Source organism: Delphinapterus leucas, chromosome 10, assembly GCF_059928025.1.
Source record: "Delphinapterus leucas isolate spDelLeu-1000000601 "Yukka" chromosome 10, BTC_Dleu_Yukka2, whole genome shotgun sequence".
Classification (NCBI taxonomy): Eukaryota; Metazoa; Chordata; class Mammalia; order Artiodactyla; family Monodontidae; genus Delphinapterus; species Delphinapterus leucas.
In genome coordinates, this window is record NC_143138.1 from 57,702,188 (window position 1) to 57,723,191 (window position 21,004).

The window sequence follows — 21,004 nt, forward strand, 5'->3', positions numbered from 1 at the left end:
TAATTTAATACGCTAAGGAATGGAAGGAATATTGCTGTTACCAGAAGGAATATTGCTATTTCTCGGAAGGGTAGGGATTTCCCAGGAATTGGGACACTGCCCACTTTTTGGCCTTTTCTGGTCTGTCTGGGAATTGTCATGGCTGAAGGGGCATGATTTTTAGTATTACAATGAAGGTATAATGAGCTAAAGGTCAATGACCAGACTTTTCTCAAAGCTACCTTGGTTACCAAGCAGGTTCTAGCTGGTCTTTATCGAATCCAAACAACTGCGCTCCATCTTCATTTATCTAGAGTTTGTGTCCTGCCCCTTTCCCTCCTGTGTCAAGGGCCAGGGCCATGTCTGTCTGGATCCCTTGTATACTTGACACCTAGCACAAAGCCATACTAGGTGCTAGATGAACGTTTGTTGAATGAGCAAGGTGTTATTCTGTATATATGTTCTCTCCTGGCTTTCAATGAACACTTGCCTAAACATTTCAGCCTCTACTCTTTCATTCATTCAACAAGTATTAACTGAGTACTAACCATGTGCTAGACACTATTTTAGGCACTAGGGACATAAATGAAGAGGTAAAGTCCCTAGAAGCTTACATTTCTAGTGGGGGTAGACAGGAAAACAAATAAAAAATATGTCAGGGAGTGATACATGCTAAGCAGAAAGATGGTAAAGACCCAACAAAGGAGGCTTAGAAGCAGCAGCCAACCAAGTAGAAGGAGAACCAGGAGATAGTACTTTATAGGTCTCAAAGCACGAATGGGAGATTTTGAAATAATAATCAACGTGGTCCCTGCTCCCCCTACACTAAATCATTTTACTTGTAACCTGAGGCCCCTTCTCCTCCCCTACCTGCCCAAGTAGACAGAGGTTATTCACTGTGAGACTAGAAAAAAAGGGTACAAAGACTATACTGTCAGGTCAATAGACACTTTTGGGAGATGGAAAGACATGCTTGCCAAACAAGTGTTTCTGCTGGGGAAGAAGAAAGGAATGAGAGGAGCCAAAATGACTAATTGGGCTGTGGATGACTGACCAGTGAGCCTATAATCATCCACACCCTACCAAGCAGTGGCCTGGAAGGATGTAACCAGAGTTGTCTGCTGGTGAGGACCACTAATTGCCAATGGTCAGCCTAGAGCCCCAGTTTTATCATTCAGTTTGTGCCCTGAGATTCAGCCTGGTGCCCATCTGACAGTCAAGGAATTTGAAGCCTCCTCATCCTCACCCCAAGATGAAAGACTTGGTTATCTTGTGGGATGATGGTAGTCGAAAAGGGACACCCTACCTTTGAAGAAGATGGAACTATATGGAATCTGTTTAAAGTGGCCCAGAGAGCTGGGATGTTGGTGGAATACAACACATAGCCTCTGTTTTACGTACACTCACACGTTCTTAGCACATAGAATTCCCACAGGTGAAGTACACTGGATTTGGAATCAGAAAACCTAGGTTTGGGTCCTGGCTCTTTCTCTCACTAGCTCTGTGATGTTATTAAGTCAGCCTCTAAGTCTCAGTTTCTCTGTCGGTCAAATATTGGTATAATGCCTACTTCATAGCGTTGTTGTAAGCATTCAGTAAAAGGATCATGTGAAAATACTTTATGAGACAATTTAGTTGTCAATAAAGTTGGATAAAAGAGGTAATGGTCAAAATCTAGAACTTGGCATAATGTAATATTTGTTCATTAAGTTAATATTAGGACTTCATGCACCTCAAAAGCAAACAAGAATTAAACGAGTTTGTTAGGGCTATACGGTATATTCAGTTAATTAGGGACATAGGCAAGAATGGAACCGAGATCTTTCTGCTCTTTCTTTTGCAACAGGTTACATGCACCTAAACTGTCCAGATACCATAGAAATTCACTTAAACATAGAACATGCCAACTCTGAAACATTCTTCTGAACTAAGCCCCTACTTTAATGCCAATAAATAGCTTGGAAACTTGAGTTCTATTCTTAATATTGCAGTTTCCAAACATCCCTTCAACCATTCCCATAGTTTTTAAGGGCCCAGACTCTGGAGCCAAAATCTCTGATTTTAAATCCAGGTTCATATGTGAGTACAACCCCCTTTTTGTGAGAAAGAAAAGGACACTAAAAAATGAGGGACCTCGGACTTCCCTGGCGGTCCAGTGGTTACAACTCCACGTTTCCAATGCAGAAGGCATGTGTTCGATCCCTGGTCAGGGAACTAAGATCCCACATGCGGTGTGGTATGGCTAAAAAATAAAAAAATAAGAGGGACCAGACATACACTCACGGCTGCCTCACCTTCTCATGGACCACTTTGTCTCTGAGAAGCAAGATCAACACATCCTCCTATCTTTGTAGTTCTTCTGTTTAATTTCATTGTCTTGCCTTAACAGGAAGGAAAATTGACCCTTCATTTTGGGGAGGGAAGAATTATACCATATCCTTTGTCATAGGTCAGTCACACACCAATTTGCATTTAAAAACAAACAAACAAACAGCCCCACAACACTGGTAGAGTAGGATTTTATAGAAAGATGAGAAACACGACCTTAACATTCAGACTAGGATTTCTGTTTTAGTTGACCAGTATTCTGAGGTCTTAGCCCCATCTTAGACTATTGGTCCTCTCCCTCCAGCCTCTTCTCAAATACCTATCTATGATGTTGATTGATGCTCTTACACCTCTAATTTGGAGAGGCCCAAAAGCGTACTTTTAAGTCAATCTAGAATCTTCCATCCTTAGCAGTGGCTAGGTGTCTGGGCAGAACAAAATGTAACTGAGGCCCTCCCCAGTCCAAGAGATTATGCAAATACTTCTCTTTCAGGTATTGGAAAATAATGGAATTAGTACTACATGGTTGAAGGGATTATTTCTAGACACTAAATTCTGAGTCAGGCATACAGAGAAGAGATCATGGAGCTCTTCAAGAATGCTAGCACTCCCTTTGCCAATTTATTTCTCATAGTATTGATGAAAGTTTTGTCTTCTGGACCCTCCCAGTGTGGGTGAGTAGGTCTTGAACGACAAATCCACTTTAATAATCCAATCTCCCTAAACCTTTGAATTCCCACCCCGTACATTAAACCAAGGGAGGGCGGGCATTTCTGATTCATTCACAACAGGCCATCTTTTGGTCCATGTTTCAGCCAGTCAACCAAACTGTCAGAGCCCTTTCTAACTCCCAGATTTGCAGATTCAAATGCTAATCTCTTCTGAAAACAACCTCACAGACACACCCAGAAATAATGTTTTGCCAGCTTTCTGGGCAACCCTTAGCCCAGTCAAATTCAACATAAAATTAACCATCATAAGGCTTCCCTGGTGGCGCAGTGGTTGAGGGTCCGCCTGCCGATGCAGGGGACGCGGGTTCGTGCCCTGGTCCAGGAGGATCCCGCATGCCGCGGAGCGGCTGGGCCCATGAGCCATGGCCGCTGAGCCTGCGCGTCCGGAGCCTGTGCTCCGCAACGGGAGAGGCCACAGCAGTGAGAGGCCCGCGTACCGCAAAAAAAAAAAAAAAAAAAAAAAAATTAACCATCATAATAATTATCCCTTTAAGTAGTGTAGAATCTCATCTAATTGGTGTCTTCTCTTTCATTCCTGACATTGGTATTTTGTGTCTTCTCTTCTTTTAGCCTGATCAGACTTGCTAGAAGTTTATCAATTTTATTGATTTTTCTAAAAGAACCACTTTTGGTTTCATTAATTTTTTTCTATTGTTTTTGTTTTCTGTTTTCTAGTTTTCCACTCTGACCTTATTACTTCATTTCTTCTGCTCACTTTGATTAAAAAATTGTTTTATTCAAGTATAGTTGATTTTAAATGTTGTGTCAGTTTCAGGTGTACAGCAATGATTTGGTTATATATATATATGTTTCCTCATATATTGTGCCAATCAGTACTTGTGTCAGTGAAGGGGTCTAACGGCCCAGACCTCTCACTTCAAGTTTGGGCAATCTTGAAAGGCCATCCCAGTCTGAGTCTGAAGCCAGCAAAGGGAACATAGGTAACTCTGTGACTGCAACACAGCTATCTTCTCCCACTGCTAATCCTGCTTTCGTCACTCTCTCTACAGATGTTAATCCCAATAACGCTCTCCAATAAATTTGCTGCATATTATCCTGTCCCAGAGTTTACTTCCCAAAAAGTTCAACTTAAAACAATCAGATAACTCAACTTTTTTAATTGTTAATTTTTAAATAACTGTTCCAGGTGTACTTGGATATGTAAATACCTAATTTTATATTACTTTCTTGGTCTGGTGTTTACCAAATTTGAACCCTAAAATACCATGAGGATTGATCCATGGCTATAAATTATTAGGGAGACTTTTATTTTACATTTAAAGCCCAGGACAAGCCCCACAAGCTTCCTTAATGTCTTCCCTCTGCTCCTGACTCACTTTTTTTTCTAATGTATGCTTTCACTGAGGGTGTAGCCCTGTAAAGATCTAGGTTTCTTGTTAATCTAGGTTCCAATTTTCCACCTCTTTGTAAGCCCAAGGACTCAAATCCTGCCCTTGTGGCTGATAAAATCTAAGTCCCTTGGCGACCAAGATCTCCAAACTGCTGCATGGCACCCAAGGCCTTATCATCCACTTATCTTTCTGACTTCCATTTCCTCTTCATTCTAGGCTTTGAGGATTTATTTCACTTTCTTGAAAGCCCTGTAAAAGGATGTTCAAGTTTTATCCAGCATTTCTAGGTTGTTTCATAGCCAAAGGGCTTTATGATTATTTTGTCTGCCATATTGTTCTATTATAAATTTTTAAAACATGAATCCCTGTTCAACTCTGTAGTTAAACCAACACTGCAAATGTGACCGCATTTTCTTTCACTCAGTAAACTGGTTGCTAATTTGTTATGATTATACTAACTTTGGTATATGTCTCAATAATTTTGTGACTTATAGACTTTTCTGAGGGAAAATGGACAATCATCACACAAATAGTCATGTAAAGAGTCAAGGCTCCTAATGGAGAGTTTTCTTAAATCCCCACAGCAAAAGTTTTGCTTTATATAGATTCCTACGCCCTGTCCCAGAAATGCTGATTTGCTGGGCCTGGGAAATTACTTATATTACTTCTTGTGATTCCCAGATTTGGACTTCACCAGACTTAGAGACTGGTTATAGCTTTTCGTGTCTACAAACCTTGTACGTCAAATTGTGCCACGTGGATTTGAAATGGTCAATGGAAAGAGTGTGACCTAGTCAAGTCCTGTATCTATGTTGCCCAGAAAGGCATCTGCCATATCCTTTTTGACCCCTCACCAAACTGCCTTCTGGAGCAGAAATGGACTTCAGGGAACATGCTGGTTTTATTCAGCCAAATGACGTCTACATAATAGTATAGGTTTGAAACACAGATGAGACCAGAGAGGGGGGTTAGGACAATAAGTAGCTGTTCAAGTTCTCTAAGGAAATAACAGAAGGACGCTTTCTAATGGTTAGAGCTCTAGTTTATGTAGAGTTGGACCTCCGTATCTCTGGGTTCTGCATCCATGTGTTTAACCAACCACAGATAAAAAATATTAAAAACAAAAAAAAATTCCAAAAAGCTCCAAAAAGCAGAACTTGAATTTGCCACACTGGCAACTATTTACATATCATTTACATTGTATTTACAACTATTTACATAGCACTTACGTCATATTAGGTATTATAAGTAATCTAAAGATGATTTAAAGTATACGGGAGGATGTATATAGGTTGTATGCAATAGTTTGCCGCCTTATATAAGGGACTTGAGCATCCTTTGAGTTTGGTATAGGGGTGGGGCTCCTGGAACCAATCCCCTGCAGTTACCGAGAGACAACTCTATTACGAGTGTGAAAATAACAAGCTTCATGTTGTGTTTGAATCTCAAACAACAGAATCATTCTTTCTAAAAACAGCTGCTTAAAAGAAGAGCAAACTGGACAGTTTTCTTCCCACTCTCAATAAAGGAAGGAAGCAAAGGGGAAAAAATTCAGTGATATTTATAACAAGTAAATAACAACAGATATTTATTGGAGGAATTATAGCTATCTTCTGCAAAAACAGTGTTATGACTCCAGTTTTATAACATCAGAGGTGACTACAGACAGTCTAGTTTCTAAACACAACCTAACAATATGAGCATACTATTTTATTTATATTGAATGGGAAAACATTTTATAAAGCAATATAGTCTTATGGGATTCATATTCAATGGAATTACTCAGCTATTTAAAGCTCTTTTTGGTTTCAATTTTCTTCTCAGTTCCTAATAAGACCTAACATAGTACACACCATCAATGAAAAATATCTCTAAGTCTAGGGAGACACTTTCCTCTCCATGCATGATTCTTTGTCTTTCATATTTCCCTTTAATCAAGGCTACATGAGATTTTAATTTCACACTTTTTCTCACAACTAAAAAGAGACATGTATATTTCTAGTCCACACCAAAGCAATTCTCAATAACCAGGGTATCTGTGACTAAAAAATACTTGCCTCTTCATATTCCTCAGGAATATTTAGGGTACTAAAAACTAAAGTGAATAAATGTGAGTGCACAGGAAGCTGGCAGATGACAAGAACACGGATGGGCAATACACAGTAGTTTAGTGATGTACATTTCAAAAGAGCTGGGGTTTTGATGGAATAGAGAAGAAATGGCCGTACAAAGAGGTAAACGGGTTGGGGGAGAAAAAACTAGCAATTGAGGGACTGCAGAGGAAGCACTGCTGTTAGGGAACAACCAGGCTTCCATTAGAACAGGAAGTTGGAAAAAACACATTCAAGGAGACAGATCCTGAATTCCAGAGTGTATCATGAAAGGGCTTGAAAGGAACTGCAAAATTAAACTCTGGCTGAAGCAGGCAGCTGGTAGTCTTGAAAAACTTCTGGAGGAAGGTGGATGGTCAGTTCAAATTATATTGCAAAATATTTATATGAAAAGGTACAGAGACCATCTGTCAACATTTACTCCTGCAGCTCAAGACAGGCATCAACCTCTCAGACTAGAAGCTAGTGAAGACCTCCTCCAGGGTCTGCTATCTTAGCTTGCCTGGGCAAGAAAAGTGAACGGATTCTGATCTCTGGCCACTCTCCTAGAAGGTATTTACTCTTGAAGATCACAGTCTTTTAAGATGAAAAAGAAAGCCTATTTGAAGAAAAAATTTCAGATGCTATGACACAGTGGTAGGAAAATGTTTTGGTCAGAGAACACTTGCTCAGCAATATAGGAAGCATCAACAACTCTGCTTAGCAATAATAAATGCTTAAAAAGTACCACCTAACAGGCACACAGGAAGCTGTTTGCCTATTTTCTTAAAGCAGTTTTAGCAGGGCCAGGAGACATTAGTCCTGGGAGTTTCCACATAGGTAATCAGCAGGTGAGGATGGCTGCCATGACAAAAGGCATGAATATTAATTACAAATCCCTTGTAGAATTTTAAAAGGACACATGACAAGGGAAAAATGATGGAAGTGCCCTTACTGCTGCAGTTCTGTTTAGCCACTGCCACATGTGGGTGACCCTACTCTCGTGTCCACCCAGACTCTTGGGGAAGTGCCTACCCAAGGGTAACCAATGTTACAAGAGTCCTACCCCCTGAATGCAGCAGATCTGTTCCAGAGCCTCCAAACCTTGCTTTGAATAACTGTGCAAAGAGGGACTATTACATCACAAAATAATATGTAAGCCATTATCCTATCAAAGTAGAATGAAACCAAACAATCCCTTTTCACCCAAATATACCCTTCACACCTTCCAATTCTTTCTAAGAAGTAACAGCAAGGAAGAAATATATAATCCTTAAAACTAAATTACAAGGTGCAGAGACAGGCCATAAATCTAACTCAGAGAAGACTGACAGCATCTTCCTTACGAAACCATGGTCAAATAACTGTCCAGATATAATCAACCACCTTTCACAGAAGTGGCTACTCAGGGGGATCCCAACTGGTCTCCCCCTCGCATAGAACCATCATGATGGACAGAGGCACTTTGGTATAATAAAGAAAGCATGGACTTGAAAGTCAGATCTGAGTTCACATTCTGGCTCCAACCACTTACTAGCCAGTCACCTAAACTCACTGAGACTCAATTTTCTTGTACCAATGTTATGAGGATTGGATGGGATATCAAATCCTCAGTAATCCCTGAAACAATAAATCACTACGTGCATAAGACAAATGGTGTTAGGTTTGGGCATTCACTGTATACAAAGAAAGAGGAATGGCTGCGTTAAGAATGGGGAGATTCTAAGGGTTCCCAGACGGATTCTGAGCTGTCTTAAAAGTTTAAAATATTGGTTGTAAACAGATTAAGGCCTTCTCAGAGGGCTAGACAAAAAGAAAGGCTTGTCACACATTTACATGCATTATCTCATTTAATCCTCACAACAACCCTGTGAGGTAGGTCGTTATTCCCATTTTACAGATAAATCTGTGGCTCAGAGCATTTGAGGGACTTGTCCAAAACTGACAAGCTAGGGCACAGCAGATTTGGAATTAGAACTCATATGTCTCTGACCCAAAAGTCTGCACTTTCAGCTACGAAACTCCATGTAACACGTGAAGGCAGAGTCTTCTCCTTGTTTGAATTATGCTGTGTCTCTTTAAAGGCTTTGAAACTGCAATTGTTCCAATTTCATAAGGTGGCATTTTTTCTGTAGACATATATCGAAAAGGTGGAGCCTAGGTGGTTCTTTATTATCTGCGGATCCTTCTAAAACTGTGGGAGAGGAGAATGTAGTAAAGCTTTGCTGTTTTCTTTTAACCTAACAGTGATTAAGAAAGTGGATTATATATTCTGTTGACAACTGTAAAGTCAATTTATCTCAAAACTGCAAAAGCCAACAACTGGTATTTATGATGTAATACACAGGAAACAGGCTCTAAAAGGAAGTGACGTGCTCAGGGTTCCCCTGCTACTAAATGTCAGTATTAGGGTGCAATCCCAGGACTTTAGAGTCTATGTTCTATGCGCCTTTCATAACCCTGTTGAGTGAAAATGAACATGTACTCGTTGTATTTAAAAAATACAAAAGTAGTACATTCTCACTGTAGAAAAATATAAAAGTAGTACATTCTCACTGTAGAAAATCTAAAAAGCATAGAAAAGTACAGAGAAGAAAATAGAAATTACCTATAATCCTATTACCCAGAGATAATCACTGTTAACATTTTGGTTTGGTATTATTTCATTCCCATTTCTTTCCTTTGCATAAATGTTTTTTAAAAATTTGGATCGTATTTCATTGTTTTTCTCTTTATCTTCCATTTCATCTAAATCATTTCCCCCATGGCATTAAATATTCTTTAAAAATGTTTACAATGGGTGCCAAACCATCATATGGCTAGACCATCATTCACTTAAACCCTGTATGGTTGAAAATCTAGTTTTTTTCCTCCAGTTATATATGATGCTGGCATGAATAGCCCTTCTGTTAATCTTTGTCTACTTCTGATTACTTTCCCTGTATGAATTCTTAGAGAATTAAGGTTGATGATACTGAAAAATTGCTTTTCCAGAAAGTAGCAATTAGCTCCACTTCCAATATATGTCATTTATGACGTTTCTTTCTCCTCATTATGTTTTCTCTGGTGTTGAATAAGCTGTGAGCTATAACGATAGGCTTTCCCACACTCACTACATTTATAGGGCTTCTCCTTTGTGTGGGTTCTTAAATGTAGAATAACTTGAGAAGTCTGCCTGAAGGTTTTTCCACACTCGTTGCATTTATAGGGTTTCTCTCCAGTGTGCACTCTCTGATGATCAATAAGATTTCGATTAGAAGTAAAAGCTTTCCCACACTCATTACATTTGTAAGGTTTCTCTCTACGATGAAGTCGCTGATGTTCATTAAGGGTCTTCTTTAAGATGAAAGCTTTCCCACACTCATCACATTCATAAGGCTTCTCCCCAGTGTGAATTCTCTGATGGTCCATAATCTTTGTATTAGAAACACATGTTTTCCCACACTCCTTACATTTGTAAACTTTTTTTCCTTTGTGCATTCTCTGATGTTGAGTAAGGTTTGAACTACGGCTAAAGGCTTTCCCGCACTCGATACAAGTGTAGGGCTTCTCGCCAGTGTGAACTCTGTGATGTGAAATCAGACCAGAACTCCGACTAAAGGCTTTCCCACACTCCTTACATTCGTAAGTTTTCTCCCCACTGTGGATTCCCTGGTGCCGAATGAGGTGTGACTTACCACTGAAAGATTTCCCACATTCGCTGCACGTGTAGGGCTTCAGTCCAGTGTGGATTCTCCGATGAACAACCAGGTTGGAACTATGACTGAAGGCTTTTCCACACTCCTTACACTTATAGGGTTTCTCTCCTGTGTGGATTCGTTCATGTACTGTGAGGTTTGCACTCTGACTAAAGGCTTTCCCACACTCAGTACACACATACTGTCTCTTTTCAGCCTGACTTCTCTCATTTATTGTAGGGTCATCTTTTTCAGATTCTTGGTCACTCACTTCTGTGAATGTTTTATTATCCTTAACTGTCTTCTGTTTGAAGTTTTTCGTCTTTCTCCTCATTTTCTCTTGCTTGAAGCATCCCAGTGGCCCCTTGAGTCTTCCCTTTCCCTTCAGAGGAGCTTTCTAAACATTGACTTCCTTGGCAACACCTCTGCGAAGTTCTCTTGAAAGTATGAGATTCAGATTTTTCGGGAATGATGTTTTTGAATCAATACTTCCTCAATCCCCGTTTCACCATCTGACAGAAGAAAGAAAAGTTGCACATGTCACCTGCTCTCTATACTAGAGGAAGGAGAATTATCCAAGGATAACAAGATGTGGCAGAACACAAGGTCCCTCATGGAAAAGTAAGTGTTCAAAGGCAGGGGGACCTGATCAAAAAGATGAGAAAAATGAGGATAGACATAGAAGCCAATGGAAAGGCTTATGGAAAGCCAGGGGCTGACAAGAGCCCAACATGTCCAGCATCAGAATGAACGATGAGTAGTATAAAACCCATCCTGGTTTCTTCCTGTCTCATGCTCTACTCCCAGAATTGGAGCCATCTAACTCCTAATCTGATCCCTAGAAAAAATGCACTGAAAGATCCTTCGTTCAGTAGCTTAAGTGACTAATCTTCAGATCAGTTTGGCATTTAGTTCATGCTGACCTATTCCCCTAGTACCAGTGATATAGTGGCTGGAACAAAATAGGTGCTCAAAAATTGTTTTATAGAATAATAACTCGGATTTTGTCTTAAGGTATGACTAAGATTTCATCTTTTGCTTTGGTCGAGGTACTACATCCTTCTTCTTAAACTTTGTTGTGATAGGGGTAACACAATTCTTCCAATATTGGAGCGTAGTCATATCATAGCCTACTCTGTAGCGGCCGGTCTGTAGCTGGATCCAGCCGTATGTGCTAGTTCAGTCTGTCTGCTTTTCACCAAGCAGTCTATTGGGTGAACCTGAGAGGCTGAACTGGGAAACAGGGTTAATTAAAGCATGGCAGGGGAAACTCTAATAGGACCTTGCACGGTACAGTGGTAAAGTATCTAAAGATGGCAATAGGGTGAGAGCAGTGGGCAACACAACACAGAGGGGCCGATACATGAAACCAATGTCAGGGATGAGCAGGAATTTCCCAACTGGTTTGACGTAAAGCTCTGAACATATAGATATCCCTAGCAGACCTCAATCTAGAGGGGGTTGAGTCATAAAAGAAAACTGAAAGATGACTCCATGATACTAACACATGACTAATTTTCCTTTTACTATGTTCCTTTTCAGACTTGTCCATATTCATAATTATATAGTTGTAAATATACAGCAGATATAATTTTGCATCCTACTTCTTTTACTTAATTTTTATAAGTATGTTTCCATATTGCTATTAACTCTTCATATGATCATTTTCTGACTGCATAATTCACCACCAATTAAACTCCTTACAGTTTACCTACAATTTTGCTAGTCAGACATTTCTGTTGTACCCTGAGGTTTAACCACTATTAATAATGCTATCATGATCACTCTATACATATAAAGTTTTCTTCTCATTGAAATATATTCCTAGGATAAAAGTTCCACAAGTGAGTGATTGGGTCAGAAGGAATGACGTTGTTTTGTAGTACTACCTACTGCTTTTCAAAAAGTTTGACCAGTTTTCATTATCCCATAGCATTCTGATAAACTGAGTCAAGATCTCTGAAGGAGGGACATATTCAATGGTGAGTGCTCAAGGCCAGCAAGAAGAGAACTGTGGAGGTTAGAGTTCACATCTCAGAAGGGTGAGTGCCACTGATATGATACACAGGCACATATACACAGACTCATGCCCAAGATATGGAGGGCAGGCAGAGAAAATGGTGGGGGAGGAGGGGTTCTTGGCAGGAGCCTGAGCACACTCACATCCAGCTGCTGTTACCCTCCTAATCAAACAGGAGTTAGCAGGTGGAGGAAACTCAGTGAGAAGACAGGGAAACTGCAGAGCAGAGTGGGACAGCAAGTGAAGCCGCCTCCAGAGTTCTGAGAAAGTTGATGGTTCTTTCTCAGTTTCTTTTCCATTTTTAATCTTCTCTGAAACTTTATTTTCTTCATATATTTCTTAAACTAGTAATTATTGAACACTCTACCCTGTACATATCTCTGTCCTGGGTCTCACGCAGGGAAATTTTTAAAAAGCATTGTTGCAGAAAAGTGAAACCATTTGTGGTATGAATGAATGGATGGATGACTAGGTGGATAAGTTTATGGATTTGCTGTTATGAAAGCCTCCCATTTTGCTGGCAAATTGTCCTCTGCTAACTTGTGTTATTGTTTAATTCTTCTTCTTTCTACAGTATTACTTATGAAAACTCAGGAAATGACTTTAGAGGAACAAATTCCCATAATTACTAGAACAAAGTATGTTAGAGATTCAGAATGAGACAGTGCCCTGAAGCCAGCCCCCGGATGTCTCATTTCTAGGCATGGCTGATCCAATGTTCCCCAGTTAGCTAGTGCAGTAACTATTATATCCTTAAAGGCTGTTATGGAAAGATCAGTCTTGCAGCCTTCCAAAAAGAGGTGTTCAGGAAAAACATTAATAACCAGGTATTTACATGACTCCGTCTTTCACAAGCAATAAATACCACTATTGAATGTAAAAAAAAAAAAAGTTCTGTTACACACTGTGTCCCTCCAAAATTCATATGTTGAACCCCAAGCCCCCAATGTGACTATATTTGGAGATGTGAGTTCTAAGCGGGTAATTAAGGCTAAATGAGGTTATAAGGGTGGGCCCTGACCCAGTAGGATTAATGTGTCCATATAGGAAGACATACCAGAGAGTTAGCTTTCAACTTGCACTCCTGCCCCCTTCCCACCCCATACACAAACTGAGGAAAGCCATGTGAGCACACAGCAAGAAGGTGGCTATCTACAAGCCAGGAATAGAGTCCTCACCAGAAACTGAATCAGCCAGTCATCATGATCTTGGACTTCTAGTCTCCATAACTGTGAGAAAATAAATGTCTGTTGTTTAAGCCACCCAATCTGTGGAATTTTGTTATGGAGGCCCAAGGAGACTAATATAAACGTGAAATATCATACCTACTTTTAAGGAACTTACAATGGAGTGATGACAACACACTAAGAAAGTAAATTACAAATTTACAAAGTACCCAATCAGGGGATGAAGGGCTAGGAGAGGGAGTGAGTACTGGGGCTTGAGACGCTTGTGGAAAGGTGCTTTAAAAAGGCAGAACTTTGGCTGAACCTGAGGATAAGCAAGAACTGTTTTCTCAAAAGGATGTTAGCACAGGGTTGATGTACTCAGAAATAAGTGGGAGGTTACACTATTACATAGCTTTATGATGGCAGGGATTTTTGTCCATATTGTTCATTATTGTATTCCTAGCAAAGTTCCAGGCACATACCAAGCACTCAAAAAAATTTTTTTTGTTGTTTCATGAACAAATGAGGAAATGAAACAATCGAATTGCGTGAAGTGATACCAGCCAGAACACTGAAATCACGGGGCAAAAAATATGGATATAATCTGCTGGTCAACAGGAAACAAGTTCTAAGTGGAAGAGTGAAATCTACCCTTAATTTCCTCTCTGTTTTCTATATTCTTTTTTTTTTTTTTGGCTGCGCCATGGCGCAGCTTGCAGGATCCTAGTTCCCTGATCAGGGATCTTACCTGTGCCCCCTGCAGTGGAAGCTCAGAGCCCTAACCACTGGATCACGAAGGAATTCCCTCTATTTTCCATATTCTTTTTTCTACCTTGCTATTCTCTTTTCTTGTTACTTTCCTTCTCATTCTCACTTTTCAAGAACAAAATTTTTCAAGCATTACCATTCATTTCCCCTAGTCCCAGACTTCCCTCCACCCCCAGCACACTCATGTTTCTCTGGGCTTCATGAAGTGGAAAACAGGAAAGAGGCAGCTGGGGTATCCCATGAGGAGTAAACTGAGGAAAATAAAAGGAAAAAATCCAAGAGCTGTCACCTAGGAGTAGGATGATCATATACCCTGGTTTTCCCAGAATAGTCCTGGTTTATACCTGCTATTCCAGCATCATTATTCTTTATTTTTTTATTAAAAAATTTTTTTTCCAGCATCATTATTAATAGTGTCCCCCTTAATTCACAAAAGCATCCCAGTTTGGATAATAAATTTTGTATCACCCTACCCAAAAGTGAAATTAGGAAAAGAATGCTTTCGGAAGATTAGCCCAGATGGATTAGAGTTGAAAAAAAGAATGGAGGAAGGGAAATGAGTTGGGAGAGAAGTTTAGGAATGCAGTATGGGTGACCATTAGAGGGCCTGCGACTTTCTAGGTGCTGAATAAATGTTTGCTGAATGAATAAACAAATGTGTGAGATAGTGAGATCCTAGTCCAGAATTAACAACAGGATAGAAAACAAGTCCAGCTATTTCCAGGAAAGCATATGCATATATCAGACTGGATATAGAGGATGACTAAAGGAAAGAATTCTAGGCCATCAGATCCAGGTCTAAATATTGAGAATGGTACTATCACTAAGAAAGATGGGGATGTGGGAAAACACTTTAGACAAGAGAAGGAAGAATATGTCAGGAATACTAATTTGAGAATAAGACACAGGGGACAGATGAAGTCATGAAAATGTATAAGCTTGCTGAGATAGAGATTTTGGTTAAAGAGCAGGCAGAGAGAAAGAGAAATGCACAAGGACGTGCTGTAAGGATGCTCAGGGTGGTTCTGGGGGACCTAAGGAGGAAGCAAGACTTATCAGGAGAGCAGGGAGGGATAGTTTGAAGAGAGTTTGATCAAAGGAAACCTAACTATTTGCCCTCTGCCCAAATGGATGGGAAATTCCCTCAGAAATTCTGGAAGAATTCCCAGGCAGTAGGGAGGTGGGGTCTTAGCTAAAGAAGTAGGAGGAGGGACAGATGAGGCCATAAGGATAGCAAGTCACTAGGAGTATCCAGGCAACTGGGCACAAAATTACAATCTCAGACAACCAGTAAATGGAAGAGGACCAATGAGGCCCCACAGGTCTCTGACCCACAAATCCCTGAGACTGATGGATGAGTGTCCTGATCTCAGGAGCACCATTCATTTCAGGCCGTGAGGAACCCACAAAGGGCAGAGTTCTATTCTGAGAGAGAGAGAGACAGAGGTTTTACCTAGAGACGTTGTATTCCTTTAATTCACCAGCATCACCAGCCTTTCAGGTTCCTCTGCGCAGTGGTCACATGGTCTTTGGTTACTGTTTAGCTGCAGTGGAGTGATGAATAAGAGGCAATACCTGAAAATAAATTCCAGAGAAACAGATGAGTGAAGTGTAAAAATTTAAAGGAAAAAAAAAAAAAGAACTATTAGAAATTATCTTGATCTCAGGGAAAGGCCTAGGCCTTAAGCATAAAACAAAAGTTGACACCATAACAGAAAAGCTGATAGATTTCACCATATAAAAATTTCTTCACTTAAAAAAAAATTAAAAATCTGTAATATAAAATAGTTGCCTTATACCATAATTCCTTCTGTGTATGTCTGTGTCCCTCCTCACATGTATACTTTAAGCTCTAAGCCCCCAGAGAACAGGGCCCATGATATTCGTATGTGGATCCCACTCAGTGCCTGGCACATAGGGCTCAATAAATGTTTGATTTGAAACGTTAAGTAAGTTCAGGATTCTATCTAATTCTATCTGGGTGTAGGGATGGTGAGAAGTGCACCCTCCACACATGACCACCCTCATCCCTCCTCTCCACCTGTTTATCTCTTTGGTGCTTCATATTGTCGAAACACCATGACAATACCGACATTCTTGGCAGTTCTGTCTCAACAGGGCCATCCAAGGGCTTAAATTCCCTAAGAGACTGACCTAGTCTAACTGCTCAGAGATTCTCAGAATGTCAGAGTTGGAAGGAAACTCCTAGACCACCTCGTCTCATATTAAAATTTTGAGCTGGGGAAACTGGAACTTAGAGGAGAGCTGGGACTCAAGCCAAAGTCTCCTGACACCCAAAATTGAGTTCCACTACATCACCCTTCCTCACCAAAACTCTACTCCTCAGGGTCCAGAGGTCCTCCTCCCACTTCTCTGTTTCTCTCGAGAAATGCTCCCTTTCAGACCTGGTTCCCATACTCTAGCAGGCAGGATTCCCGTCCCCAGACTAATTTCACAATAAAGATCTCACCTGCCAAAGAGAAGGGAATGGCTCACTTTCACACCTGTGCACAGTAGCCTCACTCCAAAGGACCTGCCCAGCACAGATCTTGCCTCATCTCTTCCTCCGGTTTGGTGAAAAAGTTCCTAGTGGGGTCTTGGATCACTGTAAACACACAGAAACGACTTTGAGAGTTCTCTGACAGCTCAACTGCAAGTGGACACTCAGGGCAATGTCCCATCCCTGGGTCACTTCCCTTCCTATTGAACTGAGAGCAATAAGGATAATCATTCCCATTTTAAAGATGAGGAAATGAAGCTCCCAGAGATGGAATGACTTGCTGAAGGTCGTATGGGTAGTAAGAGATAAGCCTTCTGCGTCGGAAGGAAATCCTCATTCCATCACACCACGGTCGCTCCTTTTCACCTGTTCTGTTGAAATCTAAGTCTCCACATTCTCCTCTAACTGAAAAATGCATTCCAAGTGAGAAGTTCTCTGCAATCCAGCTTTCCAACAAAAGTTTGCAGAAAAGGGATGAGGGAAACTCTGCTGAGTCAAATGTCTTTAAAGACAGGAAGAAATAAGGCTTTACAGGGATGCTAGAAGGAGAATTTTTTAATGATTACCCATCTCTCAGGATCACTAGGCCTCAAAATCGGTTTTGTGTTTCCCCCTTCAGATTCCCAGACCCCGCGTCTAACCCTTCAAGCTTGTTCCATTTCTTCCCTACCAGAATATAGCTCTGCCTTGTACACAACTGTAATCCCTGGATCTAATACACTGCAAGTTGGTGCTAAGTATTTTTTGAAAGAATGAATGAGTAATCTTCGGCAAGGCTCTGCCCTCCTCTCTGGGTCTGCTTCCTCACTGAGAACACAGCAGGGATTGGATTAGTGATCTGAGCCTAATACTTAGGTGTTGCGGAGCCCTTTGAGAGCCTGAGCGGGATGTGGACCGCTTTTACCAGGGAGGCCCCATGGCTAGCAACGAGGATGATACAGTTCTGTCACCGCTGTCAGCTGGTCCGAGTGAGCAGCTACGCGGAGCAGGAGACGAGACCCAAGACAAAGGGGCAGCGCAGAACAAGGGGAGCGGGGCCCACGACGACCCCTTGACCTGCCGCGCCCCGTCTCCGCAGCGGGCAGCGGTGAAGGAAGCCTGGCCCCCGGCCTATGTGCCCCACCCGCTCCCAGAACCGGCCCGAAGCCCCTCACCAAGCTGCCACATACCCCGCACCGAAAGCGCCCGACCCATATCTTGGAACAATGCGGAGAAGGAACTACGTCACCGACTCCCCACTAACTCCCACCCTAACCCTCCGGTCCTTCTAGGCATCGGGAGGTTTCTGCATCTCTGTGCCCGCTTCGCGAGCCCGCAGGTCAGGGGACGCTCTGGCCCCGCCTCCCGCCCAGTTTTACCCTACCATTGGCTGAGAGGGCGAAAGGGCGTGGAGAGTTCAGCCAATAGGCGGAGAGACCCTGGACGGGGTGGAGCCTGGGGAAAGGACTTGGTTAGGGCGGGAAGAGGGACCAATCAACTGGGCGGCCAGACTACCTTCCTCGAACTGAAACTCTCTGAAGTCACACCCCCAGCTCTGGCTGCTGAGCGGAAAAGTCATCCTTTTCACACATCCTTCTCCTTTCAGCCTCAAAGTCAGGATCGGCTACCATTTATCGGCAGCATATAAAAATACGTGTCGAGTGCCTATTATGTCATTGTTCTAGGCTCTGCAGATACAGTAGTGAAGACAATGAACTTACTGCCCCATGAAGCTTACCTTCAAGTCAGGGAGACAGTGGATAAATAAATACCTAGAATGTAGTAGTGCCTAAGGGGAGAGAGAGAGGGAGAGAGGAAGAGAGGGAGGTAGAGAGAGAGAGAGAAGGGGGTAGGTGGTGGTGGGGCTATTTTATAGATGACAGGGAAGGCAGAGACGGGAAGTGAGCAACTTAGGCATGTGGGTAGCTGGTGGAGTATTCCTGATAGATGGAACATCAGGAAGCAAAGGCCTTAAACCAGAAGGAAGGGGGCGCACGTTTTGGTCCATGAGGGATTTGGATATGTCCCAAATAACACTGGAGGGTTTTGGGAATGAGAAGTGACATGACCTTACCTTTTTTTTTTTTCCTGCCACATGTTCAAAGGTTTATTAGCTATCAGATATGAATGGAGCCAAGAAACCTGTTTTTCTATAAATTCTAATTTCTTGCTTTCAGTCCTTAGTCATTTTGACATAAACCTCCATGACATAACGTTTTAAAAATTTGCTCTGGTTGCTCTGCTGAGAACAGTCTGAAGGTGGGCAAGAGTAGAAGTAGAGAGATTAAGAAGCTACTGCACTATTCCAGATGAGAAATGATGGTGGCTTGGACGAGCTTAGAGGTGATTTAGGTGATGAGAAATGGTCTACATATATTTTGAAGGCATGTCCAGCATGATTTGCTAATTGATTGGACGTTGATTAAGGATGACTCCATGGTTATTGATCTGAGCAACTAAAATAAGACTGTCTTTTGGAAATAGAGTAGACTGAAAGAGGAACAGGTTTAGGGAGAGGGATCAATAGTTTTGTTATGGATGTGTTAAGTTAAAGATGCTAATTAGACATCCAAGAGTAAATGTCAAACAGGCAATTAGGATAGGAGTCAGGAGTTCCGTGAAGAAACCACAACTAGAGATGTAAATTTAGGTGTCGCTATATAGGGCAGGATGGGACAATCTAGGGAGTGACTGTAGGTAAAGAAGTCATCTGAGCAATGAGCTTTGAAGCTCATTAATCAATAGATGTGTATTGAATACTTAAAGCATACCAGGAGCATTCTTATCCATCAATTCTTATAGGTGGCACAACATTTTCCAAAGAAGATTGAGGCACAGAGATTCAGAGAAATAATAAGACTTGCACAAGTTCATATCCCCAGTTGATGCTGGAAGTAGAACTCAGGAGCACAACACTATTGCCACTACATCAGGAAACACTCAAGAAGAATATTCATGTACATTATGACCGTAATGATCAACTTGGTCTTGCTTTTCACCTATTCTTTTATTTGGGGGAGGAGTTATTAATTCTGATTAAAACTCTTAACTCCACCTCTGGTCTCAGGGGGTAACAATATTTCATTAATATTCTAGCCCCAGCTGGTCTCTAATTTTAGAGAGCATAATGAGGGCACATGTTAAAAATACAAATTCCAGGCCACCCTATCCAACTTGTTGCCTTTATCCACAAGGATATTTATTTTTTCTGACAAAACCTATTCATTCAGTCCAGAATGATGTCATTGTTCAGAATCAGAGTATTTGTGGGGTTCATAATTGCCTAAATATTCAGCAGTTTCAATCTTTATCATGACATCTGTCAACCAAAGAAATTACAACTCATTTTTGGGTAAATGAAATAAATATCCAGTTATTCAGGTCTTAATTTATTGGTCAAAATGGTGATAACACAAGGCTTCCCTCTGGTAATTCACAGTCTCTTTGAGGATATGACTCTGGCTTTACGAAAAGATCAGGGGGAAGTTTCCTGGTGGCGCACTGGTTAAGAATCTGTCTGCCAATGCAGGGGACACAGGTTCGAGCCCTGATCCAGGAAGATCCCACATGCCACAGAGCAACTAAACCCATGTGCCACAACTACTGAGCCTGCGCTCTAGAGCCCGTGAGCCACAATTACTAAGTGTGTATGCGACAGCTACTGAAGCCCGTGCACCTAGAGCCCATGCTCTGCAACAAGAGAAGCCACCACAATGAGAAGCTTGCATACTGCAATGAAGAGTAGTCCCTGCTTGCTGCAACTAGAGGAAGCCTGTGCACAGCAACAAAGACCCAACACAGCCATAAATAAATAAATAATAAATTCACTTAAAAAAAGAAAGAAAGAAAAATCAGGGACTTCCCTGGTGGTCCAGCGGTTAAGAATCTGCCTTCCAATGCAGGTGACTCTGGTTCAATCCCTGGTCAGGGAACCAAGATCCCGCTTGCTGTGGGGCACCTAAGCCAGTGCGCCGCAACTGCTGAGCTCGCAGGCCACAACTAGAGAGAAGCCCGTGCACCACAGCAGAGGATCCCACATGCCAAAAGGAAGATCCCACGTGTGGCAACCAAGACCTGATGCAGCCAAAAATAAAACAAATAAATAAATACATGTTTTTTTTAAAAGATCAAAGGATACTTCAAAAGTATAAAAGTGAATGGGACATTACTGCCACACACACACACACACACACACACACACACACACGGCTTCCATGGGCATTAAATAATTTAAGCCTCAGAGTAATTTTATGGCTTAATGCTGTCCTTATTTTTATTTATTTTTACTTTTAGTTTTTTTGGCCACGCCACGCAGCTTGTGGAATCTTGGTTCCCTGACCAGGGACTGAACCTGGGCCCTCAGCAGTGAGAGTGTGGAGTCCTAACCACTGGACCGCCAGGGAATTCCAAT

The 21,004-nt window shown here is 41.5% G+C and overlaps 1 protein-coding gene across 1 annotated transcript; it reads right to left on the reverse strand.

Moving 5' to 3' along the window:
* Positions 1-5,905: 5,905 nt before the first annotated feature.
* Positions 5,906-18,196, reverse strand: ZNF660 (zinc finger protein 660). Its single transcript, XM_089919083.1, has 3 exons — positions 16,585-18,196; positions 15,568-15,689; positions 5,906-10,669 (listed from the first exon to the last, which is right to left on the reverse strand). Exon 3 carries the CDS (start codon positions 10,489-10,491, stop codon positions 9,511-9,513), a length of 981 nt encoding a protein of 326 aa, XP_089775209.1. The 5' UTR covers positions 10,492-10,669; positions 15,568-15,689; positions 16,585-18,196; the 3' UTR covers positions 5,906-9,510.
* Positions 18,197-21,004: the final 2,808 nt, after the last annotated feature.